General features: G+C 43.6%; 1 protein-coding gene across 2 annotated transcripts in view; it reads left to right on the forward strand.

The window, feature by feature from the left end:
• Rubicon (run domain Beclin-1-interacting and cysteine-rich domain-containing protein rubicon) overlaps positions 1–21,686 on the forward strand; it is a 34,455-nt gene that overhangs the window by 4,395 nt on the left and 8,374 nt on the right. Inside the window, exons 3-13 of one of the 2 annotated variants that reach the window (XM_084593621.1) lie at positions 1,639–1,809; positions 4,163–4,214; positions 4,278–4,334; positions 4,965–5,012; positions 5,293–5,364; positions 9,312–9,369; positions 12,886–13,000; positions 14,808–14,879; positions 16,709–16,782; positions 20,054–20,118; positions 20,726–21,026. In XM_084593621.1, the coding sequence (XP_084449747.1) occupies positions 1,639–1,809; positions 4,163–4,214; positions 4,278–4,334; positions 4,965–5,012; positions 5,293–5,364; positions 9,312–9,369; positions 12,886–13,000; positions 14,808–14,879; positions 16,709–16,782; positions 20,054–20,118; positions 20,726–21,026 (1,085 nt within the window). Of the gene's footprint in view, positions 1–1,638; positions 1,810–4,162; positions 4,335–4,964; positions 5,013–5,292; positions 5,365–9,311; positions 9,370–12,885; positions 13,001–14,807; positions 14,880–16,708; positions 16,783–20,053; positions 20,119–20,725; positions 21,027–21,686 lie in introns of both variants that reach the window. The other variant, XM_084593620.1, reaches the window with a different exon arrangement.

Raw genomic sequence — 21,686 nt, forward strand, 5'->3', positions numbered from 1 at the left:
GGTTTTACTTTGTGTTTCAGGAAGGCAAATCAGAGTAAAGAAGGAATCAAAGTTGTTCGAACACTATTAACCTAAGCGGGACTTGCAACTTGCAAGCTGTGGTCAGAGCATGCTGCAGGCCAAGTTGGTGATGCCATTATGCATGGAGGAAGGAAAACATTTAAGGAAAGGCTGTTACATCACATTTCTTGAAGTGAAACGGGGTGTTCCTTCTCACCAGTCGGTCATGTGCCCGTAGGGTTTCAGCACGTTTGTGCATATACCATTAGCACCATGAAGATCAGAGTAAGCTTACGATCTTAGATTGCGCCATGCTGCCGTAGGTTGTTGCAGACTTTCAAAACTGCTTATGACTGCATGCTGAATGAACAAAATGCGGAACAGTGAAGACCAACGCAAACTGTAGGCCTCCAAACTTTGTGTCATCCGCAAAATGCAAAGATTGTATTAAAACTTACCAACTTTATGTGGTTTACCTTATGAATATTATAGTCAATTTTGGGTGATGCAGATGATGCAATGTATGAAGTGGGGCCAAGGAACACCAGTAGCTATTGGAAAAGCATGCGAGTTCTGCCACATTTTTTTTACTACGTAGCTTGGATTTTAAGTGCCTCTCTTATGCATTCTTTCCTCCATGCTACTACATGACACACTCATAAACCAAATTGAAGTTGTGCATCATCCTCTGACCATTTGGCTGCAAATCGTGTACGAATGACTTCATCGCTAATTTGCTTGCATATCATATCCAGTTCTCATGCAGCGACACTCCTACATTTGTTAAAAAGGAGAAGAAAATAAAGAAATGAGTTTTCATGTTGTCACTAGAAAACTTTGCATTCTTTTAAAATTTATTGTTGCAATTCTATCTCAAAATGCCATGTTCGTGCTCACCGTCAGTACATTCCCCCCCCCCTCCTCTATCGCTACCATTTCAGGCACAACAGATTTTAAGACTGCTGTATTTTCCACTGTTTAAATAAACTTTTCTTCTGTTCTACAAGATGTTAGGCTTTGTTTGTCATCACTGTTTTCTGTAATGTCCTCAGGCTTGAAAAGTTTGCGAAAAAGAAGGGTATCAGTGATACAAGGTCATCCTGAACTCTGCATCAGACATTGTTTGTTTGGTAAACACTCGTTATGTTCAGGAAAATAAATGTGGGATGGGGAGGGGGGGATGCAGGAAAAAAAATTCCTATCGTTATATAAGCCTTTGAATAGCTATCCCTTGATGCTAAGATGTTAGTAACTCTAAACCAAAAATGCTCCGTGTTGGATGGATTTCTTGGTAATGAGTTTAGAGAACAGTTTACTAGTACACTTTATTTGAACAAAACATACACAAAAAGTGTGCACATTGGTGGCAAAGGAACATGTAGTTGTGCTTCACTTGTGAGCTGATGCGTGTTTCTATTGTGCCATAACTCCACGCTGAAAGCCTTTCTGAGGTTGACGACAAATGATCACAAAACTGATGGATCCAGCATACCCTCATGGTCTTTAGCTAGTCATTTTTTAGCACTGTCTCTAGTGTTCTTAACAAAGAATTTGTTCTGTGTTGCAATTGGTCTAAATATTGTGCCCTTTTGTGTGTGTGTATGTGTGTCTTCATCTGTTTTTCCTGGTGGTTTGCAGGAAAATGCACACATGTACGTCTCGGAAGCTTTGATTGCAGCGTTCGAGCAGATGCGGTGCAGTCGTGCATTGAGGGCGGCTGATGACGATGATGACCAGGGGGACAGTGATGAAGAAATCTGTCGGCTAAGGCAGAGGATACGGATTAGGCGAAAGGAGCGGCTTCGAGAGGTGAGAGCACCGGGGACTAGTGCAGCACAGGGTTAATTTCAAATGTACTAAAGCTTGTTCTATTGAAAACACTCCATTTGTCATATACTTTTATGCTGCAGCAAATGGGAAAGCCTCCCAAAAGTGGGCTAGTTTATTATATTGTAGTTGAGTATGCAAGCTTAAGGCTTAGGCTGATGCTCTGGTTAAGTGTATGCAGGCCTAAAATCCTCCACTGTTATAGCCTTAACGTTCAGCTTGGGTTATAACGGTTTAGCATGCAGTCTGCAGCATCACAGCAAGTGATGTTGTGCACAGCATCGGGCATCTCGCAAGCAACATTGCTGTCTTGTTGGTGCATAACTGCACGTATGTGCTGCAGTAGTTGTACGAAATAATCTCCTCAGAGTTTACGGTGTGTACCAGAGGTGTGTCTCCCCCACTGTGGTGTTGCAGTCCGGACTATTGAATAACTAAAAAATCATAAAGGCGTCCACTCTCTGCACTCGTTCGTTGCACTCTGCAGTGCAACGAAGCAGCAGTGGGGCCTCTTCACACAAGAGCCGCATTGCAGTTTGAGCATGCTTTTTGAAGATTAAACAACGGTGACTCGCAAAGCAGCGCCCGAAATGGTGCTACTGGCTGACGTTCGCGCCCAGTCGCAGCCGAGGGATAGTGCAACTTTAAAGAAGTGAAACCGAAACTATGTGACTGAGCTGCATTTCGGAAATAGGGGACTTTCTATTGTGCCTGCCAAAGCATGCATGAGTTTCGTGAGCACCACTATTCCATGCAGTTGAGGTTCGGAGAGGTCTATTTTGGTGATAGCTGGCTGAGCAGGTCGTACCTCAACGCTCTCACCCATCCAAATTTACGAGCGTCCGGCACCATAAACTTAAATGGGTGTCAGCCAGGACTACACTCCTAGTTTGAGTTTTCCGAATTTCCAATTTAACGAGATTTTACTTGTAAAGGCGAACTATTTGATAAAAAAACTATGTGAGGCCATTTGGTTGGTTTCCTGTAGGAATCAGTGTAAGAAGAATCCATTTAAGACAAACTGTTTAACTTTTGCATGACCAAAAACCACGGTGGTCTTGTGTAATGGCACTCATGGGGCATCTATAAGGCAATGTCAAGGGAAGGAAAAAAATACACAAAATGCTCTGCACTAGAAAGTGCTGCTTCTCACACTTTCTCATGCAAAACTAATCATACATTTGCTAGTTCAGTGATATGACATAATCATGTTTCACACACACGTCATATGTGATACACTAAAAGGTGCATGTGCACAAAGTGCACCTACTTGTTGACTTGGGGCCTAAAGACTATGGGGTCACATTTTCAAGTGACATGGCTTTGCAAAACCTGATGTTATGGTGCAGAGATGGCCAGGTATCAGTGCTCGGCACATTTCCTGTGACATACAGAAAGGTGCTTTGTGTTCCTGCTTGTGGAGTTGGCAACAGATACGCTGCAGAAGGAGCAAGATAAGAGAGATGTCCAGTAGGGTAGCCCTGTTGGGCATCCTTGAAGTGCTTGGGGCGGAATGGAAAGCGAAATTCAGAGAACACATGCATGCATGAATGCCTCTGTGTGTGCGTTCTGAATTTGTGCGTTTTCATGTGTGTGTCTGTGTGGGCACCTACAAACATGCAGGGACATGTGCGCAGACATAGCTGCTGATGTGGGATACAGTGAGAAAAATATACATATGTTGAAGAAAAGAAAACTAGACCAATGCTTTTTTTCGACCAATGCTCGAGCTTATTTCATGCTCTGTCTCCAGCTCATTTTGTGTTTGTGTGTAGCTCGGGAAAAGTCGTACAGTTGTCTCTCTAAAAGGCTATTTTATTAATTGTTTTCATGAGTGTATATAAGGGCACATATAGAATGCTCACATATCTTCTTTACGGGCACTTCTGTTAAAGACAAACAAGTTTTCCGGTCCCTTCAGGTTTGCATGCAAGCTTGCAAATGTGGATAATACATATGTTCACTAACGCAACACTAGTGTTGATAGCCTCCTGGGATGGCTGTGCTGCAGTTATTTAGCATTGAAAGAAATCTCCTTTCTCCGTTTTTTCTTCATCTTCTTTCACCTGTGGCTGGAAGAGATGCATGTGCGCAGCATGCACTAAAGCTTGCAAATACCATATATCATGTACACCATCGCGTCTCCAGAAAAGCAGTGAACTTCCCATCAGATTATGCACTCAGAATGACAAAGTACCTTGATAAAATACCACACCGCATGTGAAAGATTTTAAGGCCTACACAGATATAAGCAGTGGTCTCAAGAAATATGCAGTCACACCGCTGACACCGCCAGCCAACTGAAGCAAGTCTCCCGTCTTTGTTTTTCCCACAGAAAGCATTAATGCGACCAATTGAGCGTCAGCTCAGTGATGGCCGCACAGATGGTAAGCAGGATCCCGGGTGGTGCTGCTTGAACCTTGCAATGAATCGGCATTTTCACCACGCAGCTGCCACTACCAGCACATCACCCTTGAGCTCTGCATTCTCTTCGCCCTGCTTCCACGGTGAGCTTCTGTGACTGAGCTGATGTCACATCTACTTGTGTTGTGATCTTCCGCTTCCTCTCTATCTTTATAATAGCGAAATCGCAGCAGTTTCATCACTTTGTACTTTGCATAGCTGTCTACCACGTTGGTTTCCAGGGCCCACATCTAGCATCAGTTCCTCAAAGAATTGGTTGCTGAAAGAGATCATCAGTTGACTGAAGGAGCAGAACTGGTTTGTAATAAGCCAACGTGGTGCCAGGCATCAGTGGACCGATCATTAGGATAGTTGCTTGTGTGATCACCTAGGCGTGCTTGGTTTGGCAGCTCCATTTCTTGCTGCATTGGCTGCGACATTGCATACGAGGCCACTGTAACTTACAGTGTGGCAAGTATGCCAGATTCAAAATGATGACGCGTGGTGTTATAGAACTTGAACATCACCACAGTTTTATATCGGCCAAAATAGCTCTGAAATGTATTGGCTCTTTTTGTGAATGAGCAAAATTATATACCTGGCTATATTTTCAAATTGCAATCCCTAATGGGATTGAATGTAGCATGGTTGAGTCTTGAATAAAGCATGATTAGTATTCATTTAATTTTTTTCTTTTTCTTTTTGCTCGTCTCCTTCACATCCACTGCCGCCAGCGGACTTGAGCGACAATGATGACGACATAGACGAATACGAGCTATCAGGTGGGTTCAGATATTTGGGTATCTTGTGGCCCTTTGAGCTGAAATTGTTTTTCCCACTTTCTCAGGGCTGGTACTCCAAAACTTAGTGCGTGCTTGGCTCTAAAGCTTCATACTTTTATGCAGTTAACCACAGGGTCCTTATGTGAAGCTCTGTGGAGGCTCACTCATGCATTCAGCGTAAAGTACTGTTATCTGCTGTTACATGCAGTAATATGCAGACGACGTACAGCATTTGTTGAGACCATAAAGGTGGAATGGCTGTGCCTGCACCTCTTTGCAGATGACATGGAGTCTGGACTTTCTACAGTGCATGAATGTGGTCTGTCTCTCTCCTTGGCCTCACTTTACTCGGGTGAGTTATGCTCTGTTTTTATGAAATAACATTATCAGTCTTATGAACATGAAAACTGTGGCATCTGTGTGAAGCCTCCACATGGCAACCGTTGTTGGTGGTGTTGAGGGGATTTCTCGCCACCGTCCATGTGCAGATAGGGAAATCCTTCTTTCCTCTAGTAGGGGAGAGGTGAACAAGGGTGGACTAAGAATTACTCAGCAAAGATGAAAATGGCTGAGAATGACTGAGCAAAAATGAGTAAGATAAGTGACTATGGCTAGAGATAACATAACAATAGGATCATAATTGGCATGTAATTGGAGTGAAATTTAAATTGAAATAGTTTGACGAGGGAAAAGAAAGTCCTATAGCATTTTCTCCGCATACATGCAAACCCACATATAACAATATTGAAGAGCCATGGTAATACCATTGTTATAACTGATAATTATTATAACCGGGTTAGGCTGAAAAAACAAAGAAAGCATTATAAACTACACATTTAATGAGGACGAGGTACTTGCACTTTTTATTTCATAGTGGGAAAAACCCCGTAATCTGTAAGCGTTGTCTGTTTCATGGCAATCTGGCCGACATTTTTTTGCAGGGCATCCAACTGCTGAACATAGTGCAGTGGAAGGTTTTTAGCAAAAACGCAGTCCCGCAGGGATTCCATCATTCTCAAAGCTTCCTGGTGAGACACAACCTGAACTGGTTCTTGTTGATTGTTGTCGTCGCTACTGTCACCGTCGTCCGCGCCAGTGACTGCTGCGATGATAGCCTTCTCTGTCAGCTCTTCATCTGTCGTGACTGTATTTTCGGCATGTAAAAATTCCTCAAGTCCCGAAGCGTTGCTGTCACTACTGCTCACTTTGGACCAAAGTTCAGTCATCGCTGTGTTGGAAGGAGCTTCGCGGCTTTCCGTGCCGCCGGCACCCCCAGCGAAGCCCACCTTCCTGAAGCAGTTCATGATAGGGGAGGAGCTTACTTCTGCCCATGCTCCAAAACGAACTGCACTGCCATCAGGACCGAGACCTTCAAGTATGGTACCAGTCGGCGTTCTCAGGCAGAAATGTTGAGGTTCAGTGTGAGCCTGCTCAAAGCATGTCGGCGATACAGTTCCTTGAAGCAAGCAATCATGCCTGCATCTACATTCTGCAAGCCTGCAATGCAATTGTAAAGCACCAATGCCACCTTCCTGCCTTCACGCTGCATCCGCTTATCAAACTCGACCCGCCACTCGTCCATGCATGTCATCCATGCTTTCCCATTATGACGGTAGCGAACTGGGATCCTCGTGGCACCGCAAAAGTAGCGGGGATTTTTGAATTTTCCTATGACGAAGGCAGGGCACTTTTCGCTGCCGTCCATGTTGGCGCACAAGAAAACGGTCATGCGCAATTCTCTTTGCTTGCCGCCCTTACAGGGATCGCCTTTGACAGCGTCTTTGACGGTAGCATTTGGAAAAACGGCCCAGTCTCATCCCCATTGTACAAGTCCTAAGCCACGCATGCTTCTTGGATGCTGAGCAGTGTTTCCTCAAGCCACTTCTGCCTAAAGTCGACATCGAGCGATCCCGCCTCGCCCATGACTGCCTTGTAGATGATTCCATGCCTCTCCTTGAACTGTTGAATCCAACTGCCACCAGGCTGGAAATCTGTGTTGCGCAAGAGGTATGCGAAGTGCTTCATCTTCTCTGCTAAAATTTGGCCACTAATTGGCAGGTTCGCTGCATGGGAATTCAAGAATCACGGGTAGAGCGCGTGTTCTACATCTTTGTAGGCCCTGTGTCAAACCTTTTTCTGGCCTCTCGAGGTAATAGCGCAGAATGTGGACGGGAGCACATGATTAGAAGGCGATACCACGAGCGCTGACTTTCAACCAACATGCCCAAGCTGCTATTCTAGCTATTCTGGCCGTCGTCCATTGCATGGGCAGCACTGTTCTCAATCTTGACCGCGTTGCAGTTGATTGTCGATACTGTCGATTGCATCAGGCTGTACTTGTGCACCAAGTTGCACACTTTTACGCCATTCTTGTGCTCACGTGCAATGTTCTGCTTAACTTCTAGGGGTATTGCCATTCGCCTCCTCTTCTGCGCCGGTTGTGTCGGCTTCCTGAAGGAGGATCCTCCATTGCTGTTCACGAAAAATCCACGGCCAGCAAGATCGTGGCAACGATAATGGCACACTAGAAGAACCACGCTAGAAAGACATATGCACTAACGCTGGTGCATGCCTGCTGCAAAACATGTGCAACTGCGAAGCGGGCACCCTGGTCAAAGGAAATAGGGGAGGATAGTGCAGTGCACCATGGTCAGCACATCCTCAGAATGAACTGCTGCACTGTGCAGAGAAAGAGAGGACGCAAATTGCCTATGCCACGGGCGGTCTCGAGAGGGAGTGCTCAAAGCTCTCTCTCAGAACGACCGTGCCTAGCAGTGCCTTATGCTTTCCCTCCTCCTCCGCATGAGGAAATGCTCCGTCCTCCCCCGCGTCTCCGCGGCATGCAAGCTTCCACGGCGCACCTGACTAATGCATTGACTCGGTGCGCTGTGTCCTAATTTTTTTTTTTTTCGTTGTCGCTGCATCGCCGTTGTCGGCATCTCCGCTTGGCGCGCACTTTTGTAGTTGCCGCATTTCCACATTTTTGTTGACTTTCAGTGACCATATTTGATTGTTATAACTGATAATATATGACACCATTGTAATAAGCGGTTTATTTTACCATAGAACACATGGCAAACCTGACAGTGCAGCGGCTGCCCATCCGATATATTGCTCAAACCGGTATTGTTATAAGTGGGTTTGGCTGTAAATCCAGTTGATGACCCCTTATGCATGTTTTTTTTTTAGGCAGCACTTAGTCTGCTTTTGTACTGCACCGTTTCTTGTAGGGAAAATGTCTTTTGATCTTATATGCAAATGACATTTTATTGCTGTCAGCCTCTACTGTTTGTATGGGGTTGCCCGTACAGAAATGAGGAAAAGTAGGTAGAGCAAATGTGTGTTTAGTGGCTACTTGCAAGCATTTTAAGATGTGAACACAGTGAATTCCATTGATAACACTACTGGTGAGAAAAATTCAGTAGTTATAATGATTATCATTACTTAGGGACTACTGAAATATGGCCTCTCGAAATTACCCGCACGCTACCCGATTTCCATTTGTCATGAAAGTAAAACATAAAGTGTTGTAGAATGGAGGTTGTACAAAAAAGAAGCACTTGACTTCCAGATCTGTTAAACCAGTGCATTGCGCAGATTAGGCTCACTAAAGAGGTCTGATATGAGCGTGCTGCAACTGAGACTTAATGACCGCGCAGTGCATGCATCAAGTTGCTGCACATACATGACAGTAGATTACCTTTCTGGACAGCCTTTCTGGATTACTTTCTGCTCCCGCTTTCCAGACGCGGCGGCATGTAGTTCGAATTTTTCCGTAGCGGAGCCGACTCGCGTTGAAATTAATGGGCTTTTTATACACAGACCGCTATGGAGCCTGGCCGGACCAAGTAGCATAGATAGAATTATCTGAAAATTCTAATTATCGAGGTTCAAATTAATGAGCTTTCACTATAAGACGGCATTCTTGAGTGCACTTACCAGTCTGCTTGCTGTCTTTGTATTTCAAAGGTAGTTGTCCACTGAGATGGTGAAATAGTTTCCGCTGAGAGGTCTCATATTTACACCGCCCATGGCAGCTGTGGGAATCCACCAGTGACGGCACCGCAGGTACTTTGTTTTTATGCAGAGCACCTATGGTGCTTTGGTTGTAGTATCGTTTTTGATAAAGATAACATGTCTAACCTGACTTATCGTTTTTCTTCGGTGTTCGTTTAAGACCCACAAAAATTTTAAAAGCTGGTAACGCTACATCAGCATTCCAAGATGTGCTTGGTAAAATAAACAGCTGTAAGCTATGTGAAAATATGTATCAAAATATATCTCATTTCTGACTTGCAGATGCAGATGTGCAGAAAAGCTCATCGGTATGTTGGTCTCAAGAAGACCCCAGTCAGACGTAAGTCCATCTAATTTAAAGTTTTAGATATCATACTATTTTTCAGAATGCTAATTGTTTTATTTACAGCAGGATTTAGAGCCAGGCCAATGGCAGTAAAACCTCGTTACAAGAGACACTCAAGGGACCCGAAAAAGATGCCTCTTGTAACCAAGGTCTCTTGTAACTAAAGAATTCCTACCAACTCGTATGTGTGGCAGTTTAGATTCCCTTAACTAAATTCTGTTCTATATCAGTGTCCTGTTTTGTTGCAGTATGCCAGGAGCCAAGAAGGAGTGCCTTCTCTTGACTAGAAAGTCGGAATGTCTTTATTTAGCCACTGTCATTACATTCCTGTGTGAGTGAAACAACGGAGGCATTTTGACGTGCGACTGAAACAATAAGGACATTTTGACTTCCCAGTCAAGAGGAGGCCCTCCTTCTCGGTTCCTGACAAACTGCAACAAAAAAATGACACTGATATGGAACAGAATTAAGTTCTAAACTGCCGCACATATGAGTTGGTACCAGTCAGCTGCGTTGCATGAGTGTACCTGTGTAGTGTCTCTTATAAATAGTGAAGAAGTTACTTTAGGGACCTGCAAAAGTTGTCCTTAGTAACAGAGTGTCTCTTGTAACCATGTCTCTTGTATGCAATGTTGCTAACATGGCAGACACAGAAAAACCAACCAGACCATTTTCAAGTGTCTCTTATAACCGAGTGTCTCTTGTAACCGAGTGTCTCTTGTAACCATGTCTCTTGTAACGATATTCTACTGTATCAAAAAATTATAGAAAGTGAAGATTATTATTGTTCAGAATAGTCTTTGAATTCAAAATACAAAATTGAAATACTGTAATGCCACTTTGGAGGCATTGCTTGCTTTACTTGCCCAGCAATCTAATTTGCCACTTTTGAATCAGAACGTTTCACATAACAGGAATTTGTATTATCGTTGTGACCTTTTCAAGGCATGCAGCTAGCATCTGTGCTGCTTTGACAGTGCTGTTACCACAGTTGCAACACTCACGTGGTGACAATACAGTAGCCATCAGTCCATCTGCCACTTGTCAGCACATAGGACATTGAACATAGAATTCAACGGGGAGAAATATGCTCATGCAGTGGGGTGAAGCACTACAGGTAGTATGGTATGAGGACACAGGTACTGGAGGAACACCAGCTCTTGAAGTGATGTGAAGCTCAGCACATGGTGTGGCACAAGGACACAGCTACTGGAAAAACAAGCTCCTGTAGTGAAGTGAAGCACTGCATATAACATGCAACTGGAGAAATGTAAGCTCATTAAGTGGTGTGAAGCAGTGCGCATACAGTGTTGTGCATTTTTATTGTGATGACTTGAAAAAAAATTTTCCTGCCTCAGGCGCTGCCTTGTTTGTGGCGAAACTGCACAGAACTTGCAGTTGCGCTAAATTTTGCCTTGTAAATTAATAATACTACTTACCTGTTCGGCCAGTTTGCAGTGAAAGTGTGCACAGAACTCGCAGTTGCGGTAACTTGCTTCCTGGTAAGTTTAATAATGGTGCTTACTGGTTCAGCCACAGTTTGCGGTGAAATTGTGTACAGAATTTGCACTTGCGGTAACTTGCCTCCTTGTAAGTTTAATAATGGTACTTTCTGGTACGGCCACAGTTTGCGGTGAAGCTGTGCACAGAACTCGCAGTTGCGGTAACTTGCCTCCTAGTAAGTTTAGTAACGGTACTTACTGGTTCGGCCACATTTTGCGGTGAAATTGTGCACAGAACTCGCAGTTGCGGTAACTTGTCTTCTAGTAAGTTTAATAATGGTGTTCGGCCACAGTTTGCGGGGAAACTGTGCACAGAACTCGCAGTTGCGGTAACTTGCTTTCTAGTAAGTTTAATAATGGTGTTCGACCACTGTTTGCGGTGAAACTGTGCACAGAACTCGCAGTTGTGGTAGCTTGCCTCCTGGTAAGTTTAATAATGGTGTTCGGCCACAGTTTGCGGTGAAACTGTGCACAGAACTCACAGTTGCAATAACTTGCTTCCTACTAAGTTTTATAATGGTACTTACTGGTTCGGCCACAGTTTGCGGTGAAACTGTGCACAGAACTCGCAGTTGCGGTAACTTGCCTCCTAGTAAGTTTAATAATGGTGTTCGTCCACAGTTTGCAGTGAGACTGTGCACAGAACTCGCAGTTGCGGTATCTTGCCTTCTAGTAGGTTTAATAATGGTGTTCGGCCACAGTTTGCGGTGAAACTGTGCACAGAACTCGCAGTTGCGGTAACTTACTTCCTAGTAAGTTTAATAATGGTACTTACTGGTTCGGCCACAGTTTGTGGTGAAACTGTGCACAGAACTCGCAGTTGCGGTAACTTGCCTCCTAGTAAGTTTAATAATGGGGTTCGGCCACAGTTTTCAGTGAAACTGTGCACAGAACTCGCAGTTGCAGTAACTTGCCTCCTATTAAGTTTAATAATGGTACTTACTAGTTCAGCCACAGTTTGTGGTGAAACTGTGCACAGAACTCGAAGTTGCAGTAACTTGCCTCCTATTAAGTTTAATAATGGTACTTACTAGTTCAGCCACAGTTAGTGGTGAAACTGTGCACAGAACTTGCAGTTGCGGTAACTTGCCTCCTGGTAAGTTTAATAATGGTGTTCGGCCACAGTTTGCGGTGAAACTGTGCACAGAACTCGCAGTTGCGGTAACTTGCCTCCTAGTAAGTTTAATAATGGTACTTACTGGTTCAGCCACAGTGTGTGATGCAAAGCCATAATTGTTTGCACCAAGATCGAGGAACCGAACATGCCGGGTTAGTGCCAAAGGGTGGTGATGGCACCATCTGTTGCTCGCAGGGTACTCACACACCTTGTAAAGCTTGCCTCAGTGCCTTTCACATCCTGTCACTTCCCTTTGCAAACAGCAGATGGCGCTGTTGCCACACATTGGCACCAGCCCAGTGCTGGTAGCTTTTAGTTCCTGAATCTTGGCACACATGATTATGGTTTTGCATTGCGTATGACTGAACCAGGTAAGTACCGTTGTAAGACTTACTATGAGACTAATGTGACAACAGTCTGCAAGCTCTGTGTGCACTTTCACAGCAAATGAGCCTGTGGTTGAGAATGGAGAATCTTTTAAAGTCTTCACGATAAAGATACACAATACTGTAGTACTGTAGTATGTACAATGTGATAGCAGCTGAAGAAAACATGAGCTCCTGCAGTGAAGTGAGGCACTGCACATAGTATATTGTTATGGAGGTGAAGAAGTGACAAGAAGAGCCAGGAAAAAGGAAGAAAGAACTGGAAATTTAAGAGTGCGCGCTACATTGGACCTTTTCTTGTGGTGCCTGTGTCACTGTTCGTTAGCTGTGTGAATCTGGCCTGTCAAACATCATGCATTATAAGCAGCATATCTTTTTTTTTCTGTGATTTGTTTGCAAGTCATTTGATTTAAAGCATTGCTAGCTGCTACATTTTGTGCTCATCTGCCATTTAGTGTGCAAGCAATGTTTGTTCATTCAAGTGTGCCATGTCGCACAATAACAGTTGCTCTTCAGCTGAGGCAGTGGCCCTGAACCTGCTGAAGCGGTTCTCTGAGAAGCACCTGCCCAAAGCCTCAGACCTCCAGTGGCTGGTGTCAGAGCAGGATGCGGCCCAGTCGGTATGTTATACTGGCGCCATCTTGGCATAAGAAGAAAAGGCTAGATTGGCATGCATACGGTCCCCATTCCTGACTATATCAAGCAAGTGGGCATAGGGCCATTCTTTAGGTGGGATACTTCTTGCAGAAATTGTATAGACCTATGGCTCGCCTTTTTAATGTGCCAGTGTGAAGCGCCCCGTTCTGCAGTATATCCATCATTGTTAGAATTGCGAGCAAAAAATCACCACCACATTAAAGCAGAGTTTCGTTCAAGGGGTACAGAATAAAGAATGCAGCCAGAAATAAAAATCTTTGTTATTAACCCTTTGACTATTTTTGTTGTACGAGTACTGCGGCCACATTCCGTCCCGCAGGGTTTTTGCTGGAGGGGCACTGCGCTAAACGCATGGCGTTTAAAAAGGTTCAACACCGGGGGTGAGTTTTTATTTTTTTTCGGAATATTCGACAGTCAAAGGGTTAATAATAAAAAAAAAAGAAACGGATGTGGTCATTCTGGCGGCGAGGAGGGGGAGGGGGGTGGTTGGCAGCTGACATGGCTACATACTGATTAGGCAGTGGGTTGTGCCACATCGCAGGATCATACGGCACTGGGCAAGACACGCTACTCTTAGGCCACACAGGCACATTTATGCAGCTTGGTTAAAGTCGAGCTTTATAGATATCTATGTTGGAAACATGACCTTTCACATAACTGGATAGCTTATGACCGTATGCTAATGAATCAGTGTGAGACAACAGTGACAGAAATCAAGAAATTAGTGATTAAGTTACTAGAAAAGGAAATGTATGCGAACAAGGATCTACAAACGGAGCAGCAGATAGGAGTTACTAATGATATTGCGTCATACCCTTGAAGGCAGAGCTTAAGAGTACCCTAAATCTTTTGTGTCCCAGCTCTCGTTGGGCATGTTTTATTGGTTAGCAAAGCATGCTGTATTCACTTCTGTCATGTGCGCAGCCATGCTGAGAGGAGGTGGCATTATTTCTGTAAGATAAATGCTTCTGCTGCTAATGTAACTCATTGGTTTTTTCTTGCTACATCTTGTGTGCTCAGCTAGGTGCCAGTGCTGACTGCGCCAAAATCGGGCACATACTACTCACCCCACAATAAAAAAGACCAATTTTTATAGCAGCATGACTGCCACATGCGAAGTGAAGGTGGCTTGCAATGTTCCAGCTGCACCTTCTCTTCTGCACAATAGGCAGCAATGTTCATGTGCTTACTACTTCCTCACTATTCCTCACTATTGTGTGCTTTTTGCTGACAGTACTAATTGATGCAGCAGAAGATTTCAGGTTTTTTTAGCCTGACTGCCTGGGCTGCTTGCGATATCAACTCAACATTTCAAGCAGATAATGAAAGTTCTAAGAATAGGGAGGCCACAAATGCTGTTGTGTCTGTGCAGGCACATCAAATACTACACTGTAAATTCCAGAAATTCTCCTGCCAGAAGTGTTTTGGGAAGCTGCTGTTATCATCTGACAAGTTCATTTACGAGCAGATAAAGAGTGTGCTGTGTACTGACTGAGCTTATTTTGAGCAGAGCAGAGGTTTATTCAGGTTTTCATCCTGCATGACTACCTACTATGACTTGCGGCCTAATCAAAAACTGGCAAGTGTTAAATGCCCATTGCCAGTACTTGAAGAGTACAGTGGAATACATAGGAAGCGTTTACAACTTAGCTATGCCACTCACAGTGTACTGATGGGCAAACTGTCAACGTGGAATTTCTGTATGACGCCAGTGTTTGTTGCAACTTCCTCAGAAAGAAGTGTGACATTGTTTGTTTGTTGGTGGTGCAGTTGCTGCCTCTGCCTGATGCCTGGCCTGTTTCGCCAGACGAAGTGGAGGAGGAATACTACAGTGCGCACAAAGTGGGTGAATCACTTTCTATGGTGGTTTTTCTTTGTTGCACTTGTGGCTCTTATATGCGAAATTGACTGACCCAAAAGAGACTCTGCAGCACCTTTCTTGTGTAGCAGGTTGCTGTGAACGTCTCAGTACTACAGCTGTGTGATCATATGCTGCATGCTGTGCTCACAAGCACTGCACAAAGCAAGGCTTCTTTCATTCTTTTTAGTTTGCCTTTTGGATGGAATCAATACCATTAAGCAGCCACTGTTGCACCCTCAAGACAGTGGTGAGAGCAGGGCAGTGGTGACAAGCTATAAGCCTTGGTAGGATGGGGCAAACCGCAGAGGTTGAATATTTTCATAGCTTTTTATTTCTCTTCTCTTTGTTGCACAGTAAAGAAAATAGAGTAAAATCTCATTACAAGAGGCATGGTTAAAAGAGAGACTCGGTTATAAGACATTTGAAAGTGGTCTGGTTGGTTTTTCTGTGTCTGCCATGTTAGCAACATTGCATACAAGAGACATGGTTACAAGAGACACTCTGTTACTAAGGACAACTTTTGCAGGTCCCTAAAGTAGCTTCTTTGCTATTTAGAAGAAACACAACCCAGGAGTGCCCATCCAGCACAGCTGACTCATACGAACACGTATGTGCGGCAGTTTAGATTTCCTTATCTAAATTTTGTTCCGTATCAGTGTCCTGTTTTATTGCAATATGTCAAGAACTGAGAAGAAGCGCCTCCTTTTGACTGGGAAGTCAAAATGTCGCTTTTGTTTCAGTCATACAGGTATGTGACGACAGTGGTTGAAACAACGGGGACATTTTGACTTCCCAGTCAAGAGGAGGCACTTCTTCTCGGTTCCTGACATATTGCAATAAAACAGGACACTGATATTGAACAAAATTTAGATAAGGAAATCTAAACTGCTGAAAATATGAGTTGGTAAGAATTTTTGGTTACAAGAGGCATCTTTTTTGGGTTTCTTGAGTGTCTCTTGTAACCAAGTTTTACTGTATCTTTTTGGACTACCTCGCTTCTACCAAGTTTAAGGAACTTGTCATAATTGACCAGGAAGTATTTCTGGGCCCTTTTAAGTCCAGCTGTGCTATTTCTTGGTGTGCCAATGATATATGTCGAAATGTACACAATAAAAACCCTAACAAATACTCTTTTGTGTTGCTGTACTTATCATCATGTGCACACAACAGTTTGCATTATGGCTTGAAGAGCCATCAGTAGGACATTAAGTGCATGCATGCTGGTAGTGCAGACATTTTGCTTAGGTTTGCTCTACATTGCTGCTGCTGCACATTGAAATCAAATCAGAGAAGAAAAGGAGCAGCAACGAAGAGCACAAATAGCCAGTACAGTGGGAGAAATGCCACACTGAAGCCCAGAATGCTAGGTCTGTGCTTAATTTACACTTGTTGTGCCACTTAGATGCTGGAAAGCACAAGTGAGTAGCTGCAGGCTCAGAGTTTTGTTTAACGTTGTGCTGTTAAACAGGGCTATGTAAACACGACACAAGTAAAGAACAAACAGATGAACTTTACTTGAACTTGAGTTGGGTTTTTGCTGAAGCAGTTGTGCTGGGTGAATGAGTGTGACTACCATTTTAGGCAGCTTATTCCAAACTCATAATAAAGGGTGTTAACGATTATTTCCTGCCCTATTTCACTTGGCCCGGCAAAGCTCTGAAGAAAGTGTCACATTTTTTTCTCCTCCCTACACCCCATGTATCTGCTGACATCGGTGCTAGACGATATTCTATGGAGAGAATCGAAAAGTAAACAAGTTTCTATCTTCATATCTTCTCTTTGCGACCTGTAACGTGGCTGGCATTTGCAGATGCGTCTCCGAGGGAACTCTGAGTGGGCTCCGCCAAGGGAGCAGATCATCTTCAGCATGCAGCCAGAGCTGAAGTAAGTTTCTGGCCACTGCTGGCTCTGGACCAAGATGGCCCTTCACTTTTCTGGCCCGCTGTTCATTATTATTATTGTGATGTAAACGGTTTGCAGCAGCTTTTTAAGCTATTCGATACCTCGAACTTTTGGATAATTCGAACATTTCCCCTGGTCCTTTGAAGGCTGAATTAACAAGATTTTACTGTAGCAGCTGCTGTGAGGTACAATGAAAAGAAGAGATGGCAAAAAAAAGAAAACTAGGCAAATGCTATTTTCAAGTAGGATAATGCGAGCTGATTTCATATGCTGCTTTCAGTTTCCAGCTCACTTAATTTTTAATGCAGTAAATGCTCTGTTTGCAGCTATCCTATTTTATTAGAAGGCTGTTTTATTGACAGTTTTCGTGTACGCACATTTGAAACACCTAGCATGCTCACATTTTTTATGAGCACTTCTTTTCAGGCAAATTTCTGGTCTGTTCAAGTTAATCCCAATGGGAGTTTGCTGTATATCCTCACTTCAGATGCCACATATGCACTTATACTCCATATCATAACTAACTTGCAGCACTATGGAAGCTAGGAGACCTCTGCAGCCACTTATAAGAGTGTGTTAAGCATGTTCGTCTGTACTGCGTCATCTGCTCATGGTGTATGCAGATATGGTTGCAAAAAAGTATTGTCTATGTACTAAATCACAGAAAGAAGATTCAGAAGTTTTAGAATAGCAAATTGCTTAACGTCATACTATTTATCGCGTCCGTGCATTTACTGCAACATATCTAAACAAGGCTGTGGCGACAGTTTCAGCCTATTGGCGCTGTCTGATTTTTTTTGGATTGAAAACATTTTTGTCAATGAACAGTCTTGCGTCTTAGGCCTAGAGGAGGCAGAATCATGACCCCCCATCCCCCCAAAAAATATATATATATTTTCTTCTCACAGCTGCAAGAGATCAAATGAGTCTGAAGCGCCGTCGATCATTAATGAACAGACTGAAAAACCCAGTAATAATGATGAGTTCACTCTGGAGTGAGATGCTTAGGTTTGAAGCGTGCCTCCACGTTGGCCACACGGTTTTATCGAAGATGAGACAGAAGTGTACGTTAATGCTCGATTTGAAATGGCATTCCACATATGTGCCCTCTAAAGTTTGTTATATGCTCGTATGTCTATTTCATACTGGCACTGCGTTCCGTAGCTCGGAATGTTGCCTCTACATTTATCACAGTTTTGCTAGTGCTGCAAGGAACTACTGGGACAAGTACCATAATATCCAGAATCATCGCATATCTCCGAGTCATTGCCCACCCCCCACTTTAGGTAAAATATTCGTTATCTAAAAACTGCTGAGTCATCACCCACCCCTAGGAAACATAAAGCGTGGGCCTGCTGATTTCCGAAAGATACCCTGCCGAACACTATGATCTGACTGGAGAGAAAAAAAAAAAGAAAAAAAAAAAGAGCAAGGAAGAAAGAAATAATTGATAGAAAGAAACTGTTTTGTTCACGCATCCTCCCCATTTTTCATGGCCTCAAGGTTGAAAGATGGTCGTGCAGAATAAAAATGATTGAGAGACCGTAGGGTAAATATTTTGTTCGTGAGCGCAAAGAAATCTGTCTGTGCCCAGTGCGGAGCAGGAAATCGCTAACTCTTTGCACCTTGACGTGCAGCGTTTGCTGACACAGGCATTGTCGCAGTTCGACTGCCGGACAACCCCAGTCCTTGTTGCAGTCGTGTGCAATAGGTAGCGTTTTCTTTCAAAAGAGGTCTATTTATGCAAGATAACATCCAATGATTAAAGTTAAGTGTATCGTTTATAATGCCATGCGACTGCTGGACAACCCCAGTCCTTGTTGCAGTCGTGTGCAATAGGTAGCGTTTTCTTTCAAAAGAGGTCTATTTATGCAAGATAACATCCAATGATTAAAGTTAAGTGTATCGTTTATAATGCCATGCTAGATGCAAACAAGAAATGCATATTTTCAAGCAAATGAAAAAGGCATATCTTCAAGCTTTCTTCAATTATTTTGTAGCCCACCTCACTTTTTCGCTGAATTTCAGGTTACTGGGGGGGTGGATGATGACTCGGGATATTATGGTGTCTGTATGCATTTTACATATTGGGAAGTCTCCTTGTATAAAGAACACTGTGCAGAAATGTGGGTACTGTAGTAAAGAGCTAAAATGTGCAAAATTGGTCACATTACCATTTTGAACCAAGTATGCGAAATGGATGCATTTTTAAGATGGACACCTTCACATTTCACACTATGCCTGGTATGGCTCCAGTCAGTGTATAGTAGATTTTTCTTTTTCATTTTGCAGGGATTAGTGCTTTAAAACACTTGAGCTGTGCTTATTTGTTTGCCTGCTAAGTTAAATGTAGTGTAATAGTGCTAAGTCAAAAATAGTATAATAAAGAATTTGTAAGCGGTGTGGAAAAATGAGGTCTAGACAAAAACTGCATAATCGAGCATTTTGGATGGTGAAAATATATTTTGGGTTACCTTGATACATGCAGCTCAATAACACTGGAATGTACAGTCTTTGTCAAAAGTATATGGCCCAAGGATTTTTGTTCTAAGCCGAGTAACGAGGCTCGTAAAGCAACTCTAGCGTTCGAAATCTCGTAGATTACAAATCTCGCCTAATTTTTCTCTAGCGTACATTCATTTTCCAGTATTGCTGCCAGCAGCCGCGTTACAGTGCTTAGAATCGAACCTCTTGGGCAAAGACTCTACATACTAACATTCCTCTCCTCCCCTTTTATGACCTGGGTACAACTACTGGCAAGCTAGCAGCTGGTCTATTGTCCCCAATTTAAATACAGATTTGCTTATTTCCATTGTAGGCATGTGTCGCCTTAAAATTAATGGCGGAATCTTTCTTACGGTTGCATACAGTATCACTGTGCAGTTCAATGTTCACATTATGCCGTATACTTGGAAAAATCACTAGTGTTTCATTCTTTGCAGCAAGTGTTGTAGTGAACAAATATGGATTGCTCTCAAACTGTATTTTTGCAAATGCAGTTTGCATCTTTTTGCAGCTAGAGTTTTTCTAGGTCGCGTCGCTAGTGCCTATTGATGATGATAGCATTTGGTGTGGTTCATAATCAGTAAACACCTGTTAAATTATTGTTCTGTTTTAGTTGCTTGGCTATAATATGCAGAAGTCCTGTTCTTTCGACGAGATCTCGATTTTGCGTCTTTTTTAGCTGCTAGATTCTCAACCGTGCTTCGTGCTTTCAATAGGCACTGAAAGCAGTGACACTTGTTTCCCGCAGGCGTAAGGATCAACTTGCCAAGCAGAACTACCGCTGTGCAGGCTGTGGGCTGCGAGTCAATCAGGGTGAGCGGGATGCTTTGACTGCTTTGTTGTGAACATATTCTATGCCAAGCATGTTGGCTGAACACTCTGGCTTTTTTATTGTGTGGTGTGATGCAACCTCCTTTGGGGTCTGTGGACTTTGTGTGTGGAAGACAGCTGCAACCTATTTTGTAACTTGCATGTCAAAATAGTGGAGTGCAGCAGCATATGTGACAGTCAATTCAAACAAAGTGCTAGGGCGACCTGCCCTGGCCAGAAAAGCACAGTGGCTTGCCCGTTTTGCCTAGTGCAACAAGTGGCTACTGGTGTCATTGGCATACACAGCTTAAAATTGCCTTTAAGAAACATTGGTTGTTAGCACACGCTGTTTGTCACAAGCTGTGTCCTTGCTGTTGAGCTTTTGCAATCTTCAGTGTAGCTAACTGCACAATGCAGTGCATAAGCCACTCATTCCAATTGGCCTTCTTCCTTCTTGTGAAGAAGCACTGGTGAGGAATGGAATTGTGGCTTGCCTTGTGTACTTTGCTTTGCAGTGGGGCAGCAGGGATGTGCATCTCAGGGCATATTTTCTAAGCGGTTAGGTATGTACAAACAATTGCCGAGCTCCATATGGTGTCCTTCATTGCAGCCCAGCTGAGTCGCCTGCGCTACTGCGAGTACTTGGGCAAGCTGTTCTGCCACTGCTGCCACAGCAACAGCCGAGCCACCATCCCAGGCCGCGTGTTGCAGCGTTGGGACTTCTCACCTTATCCCGTATCCAACTTTGCACGCAACTTGCTCGAACGCATGGCCCCCGACCCATTGTTCAATGTGCGTGACCTGAACCCAGGCCTCTACCGAAGAGTCAAGAGCCTCGATAAGATACGTCAGTGCCGTGTTGCACTGCACTACCTTGACCAGTACATCCAAAGCTGCCGACGTTCTGTTGAGTAAGAAACAGTTTCTTCCTTTTTTTTCACACAGCTCGCTGTTTGAAAGCAGGGTACGCAAAAAGGGATGCATGCAACGAAACCCTGGTTAATCTCTTTTGGGAATGAGTACCTATAAGCCTGTACAGGGAGAGATGCGGCTGGCACAAGCAGGAATGCTTAAACGTTAAATTTCTCAGCAGTGGACTCAACTTGGCTGTTGCTACCTATGATAGTAAATGAATCGGCTATGTGAAACGAAAACACAGATTTGAGCTTCACACTGATGCGCAAAAAGTTTGAATTGAACGAAATTCAAGTACTGGAAGTTACAGACCAGACAGAATAGTCACATTTGATGGTGGAGTGGCGCGGATTATTTGGGAACACAGTTTAACCATTGGAGTCTGCTTTTTTCTTAGAGTGCAAGTGTATTTGCTTTGTCCTTGAGTGGTTTGGTATTCTGAAAAGAATTTTCATCATCCTAATTGAGCTTTGAAACAAGCACTTAGTGTTGTTGATATGCCCTTGAACACCGTAATGTCGACGACATCCGGCATCCATTTCCTCCTCCAGCTTGTTGCCATCTTCTATACCAGAATGCTTGCTGGCTACTTGTGCAGTGTCACCCTCCTTTCTAGTGTCTCTTCAAAGGGACAAAGTAGGAGATGTTTGGTTGCT

The sequence above is a fragment of the Amblyomma maculatum genome, chromosome 2 (assembly GCF_055883805.1).
Source record: "Amblyomma maculatum isolate TAMU_Amacu chromosome 2, ASM5588380v1, whole genome shotgun sequence".
Taxonomy (NCBI): domain Eukaryota; kingdom Metazoa; phylum Arthropoda; class Arachnida; order Ixodida; family Ixodidae; genus Amblyomma; species Amblyomma maculatum.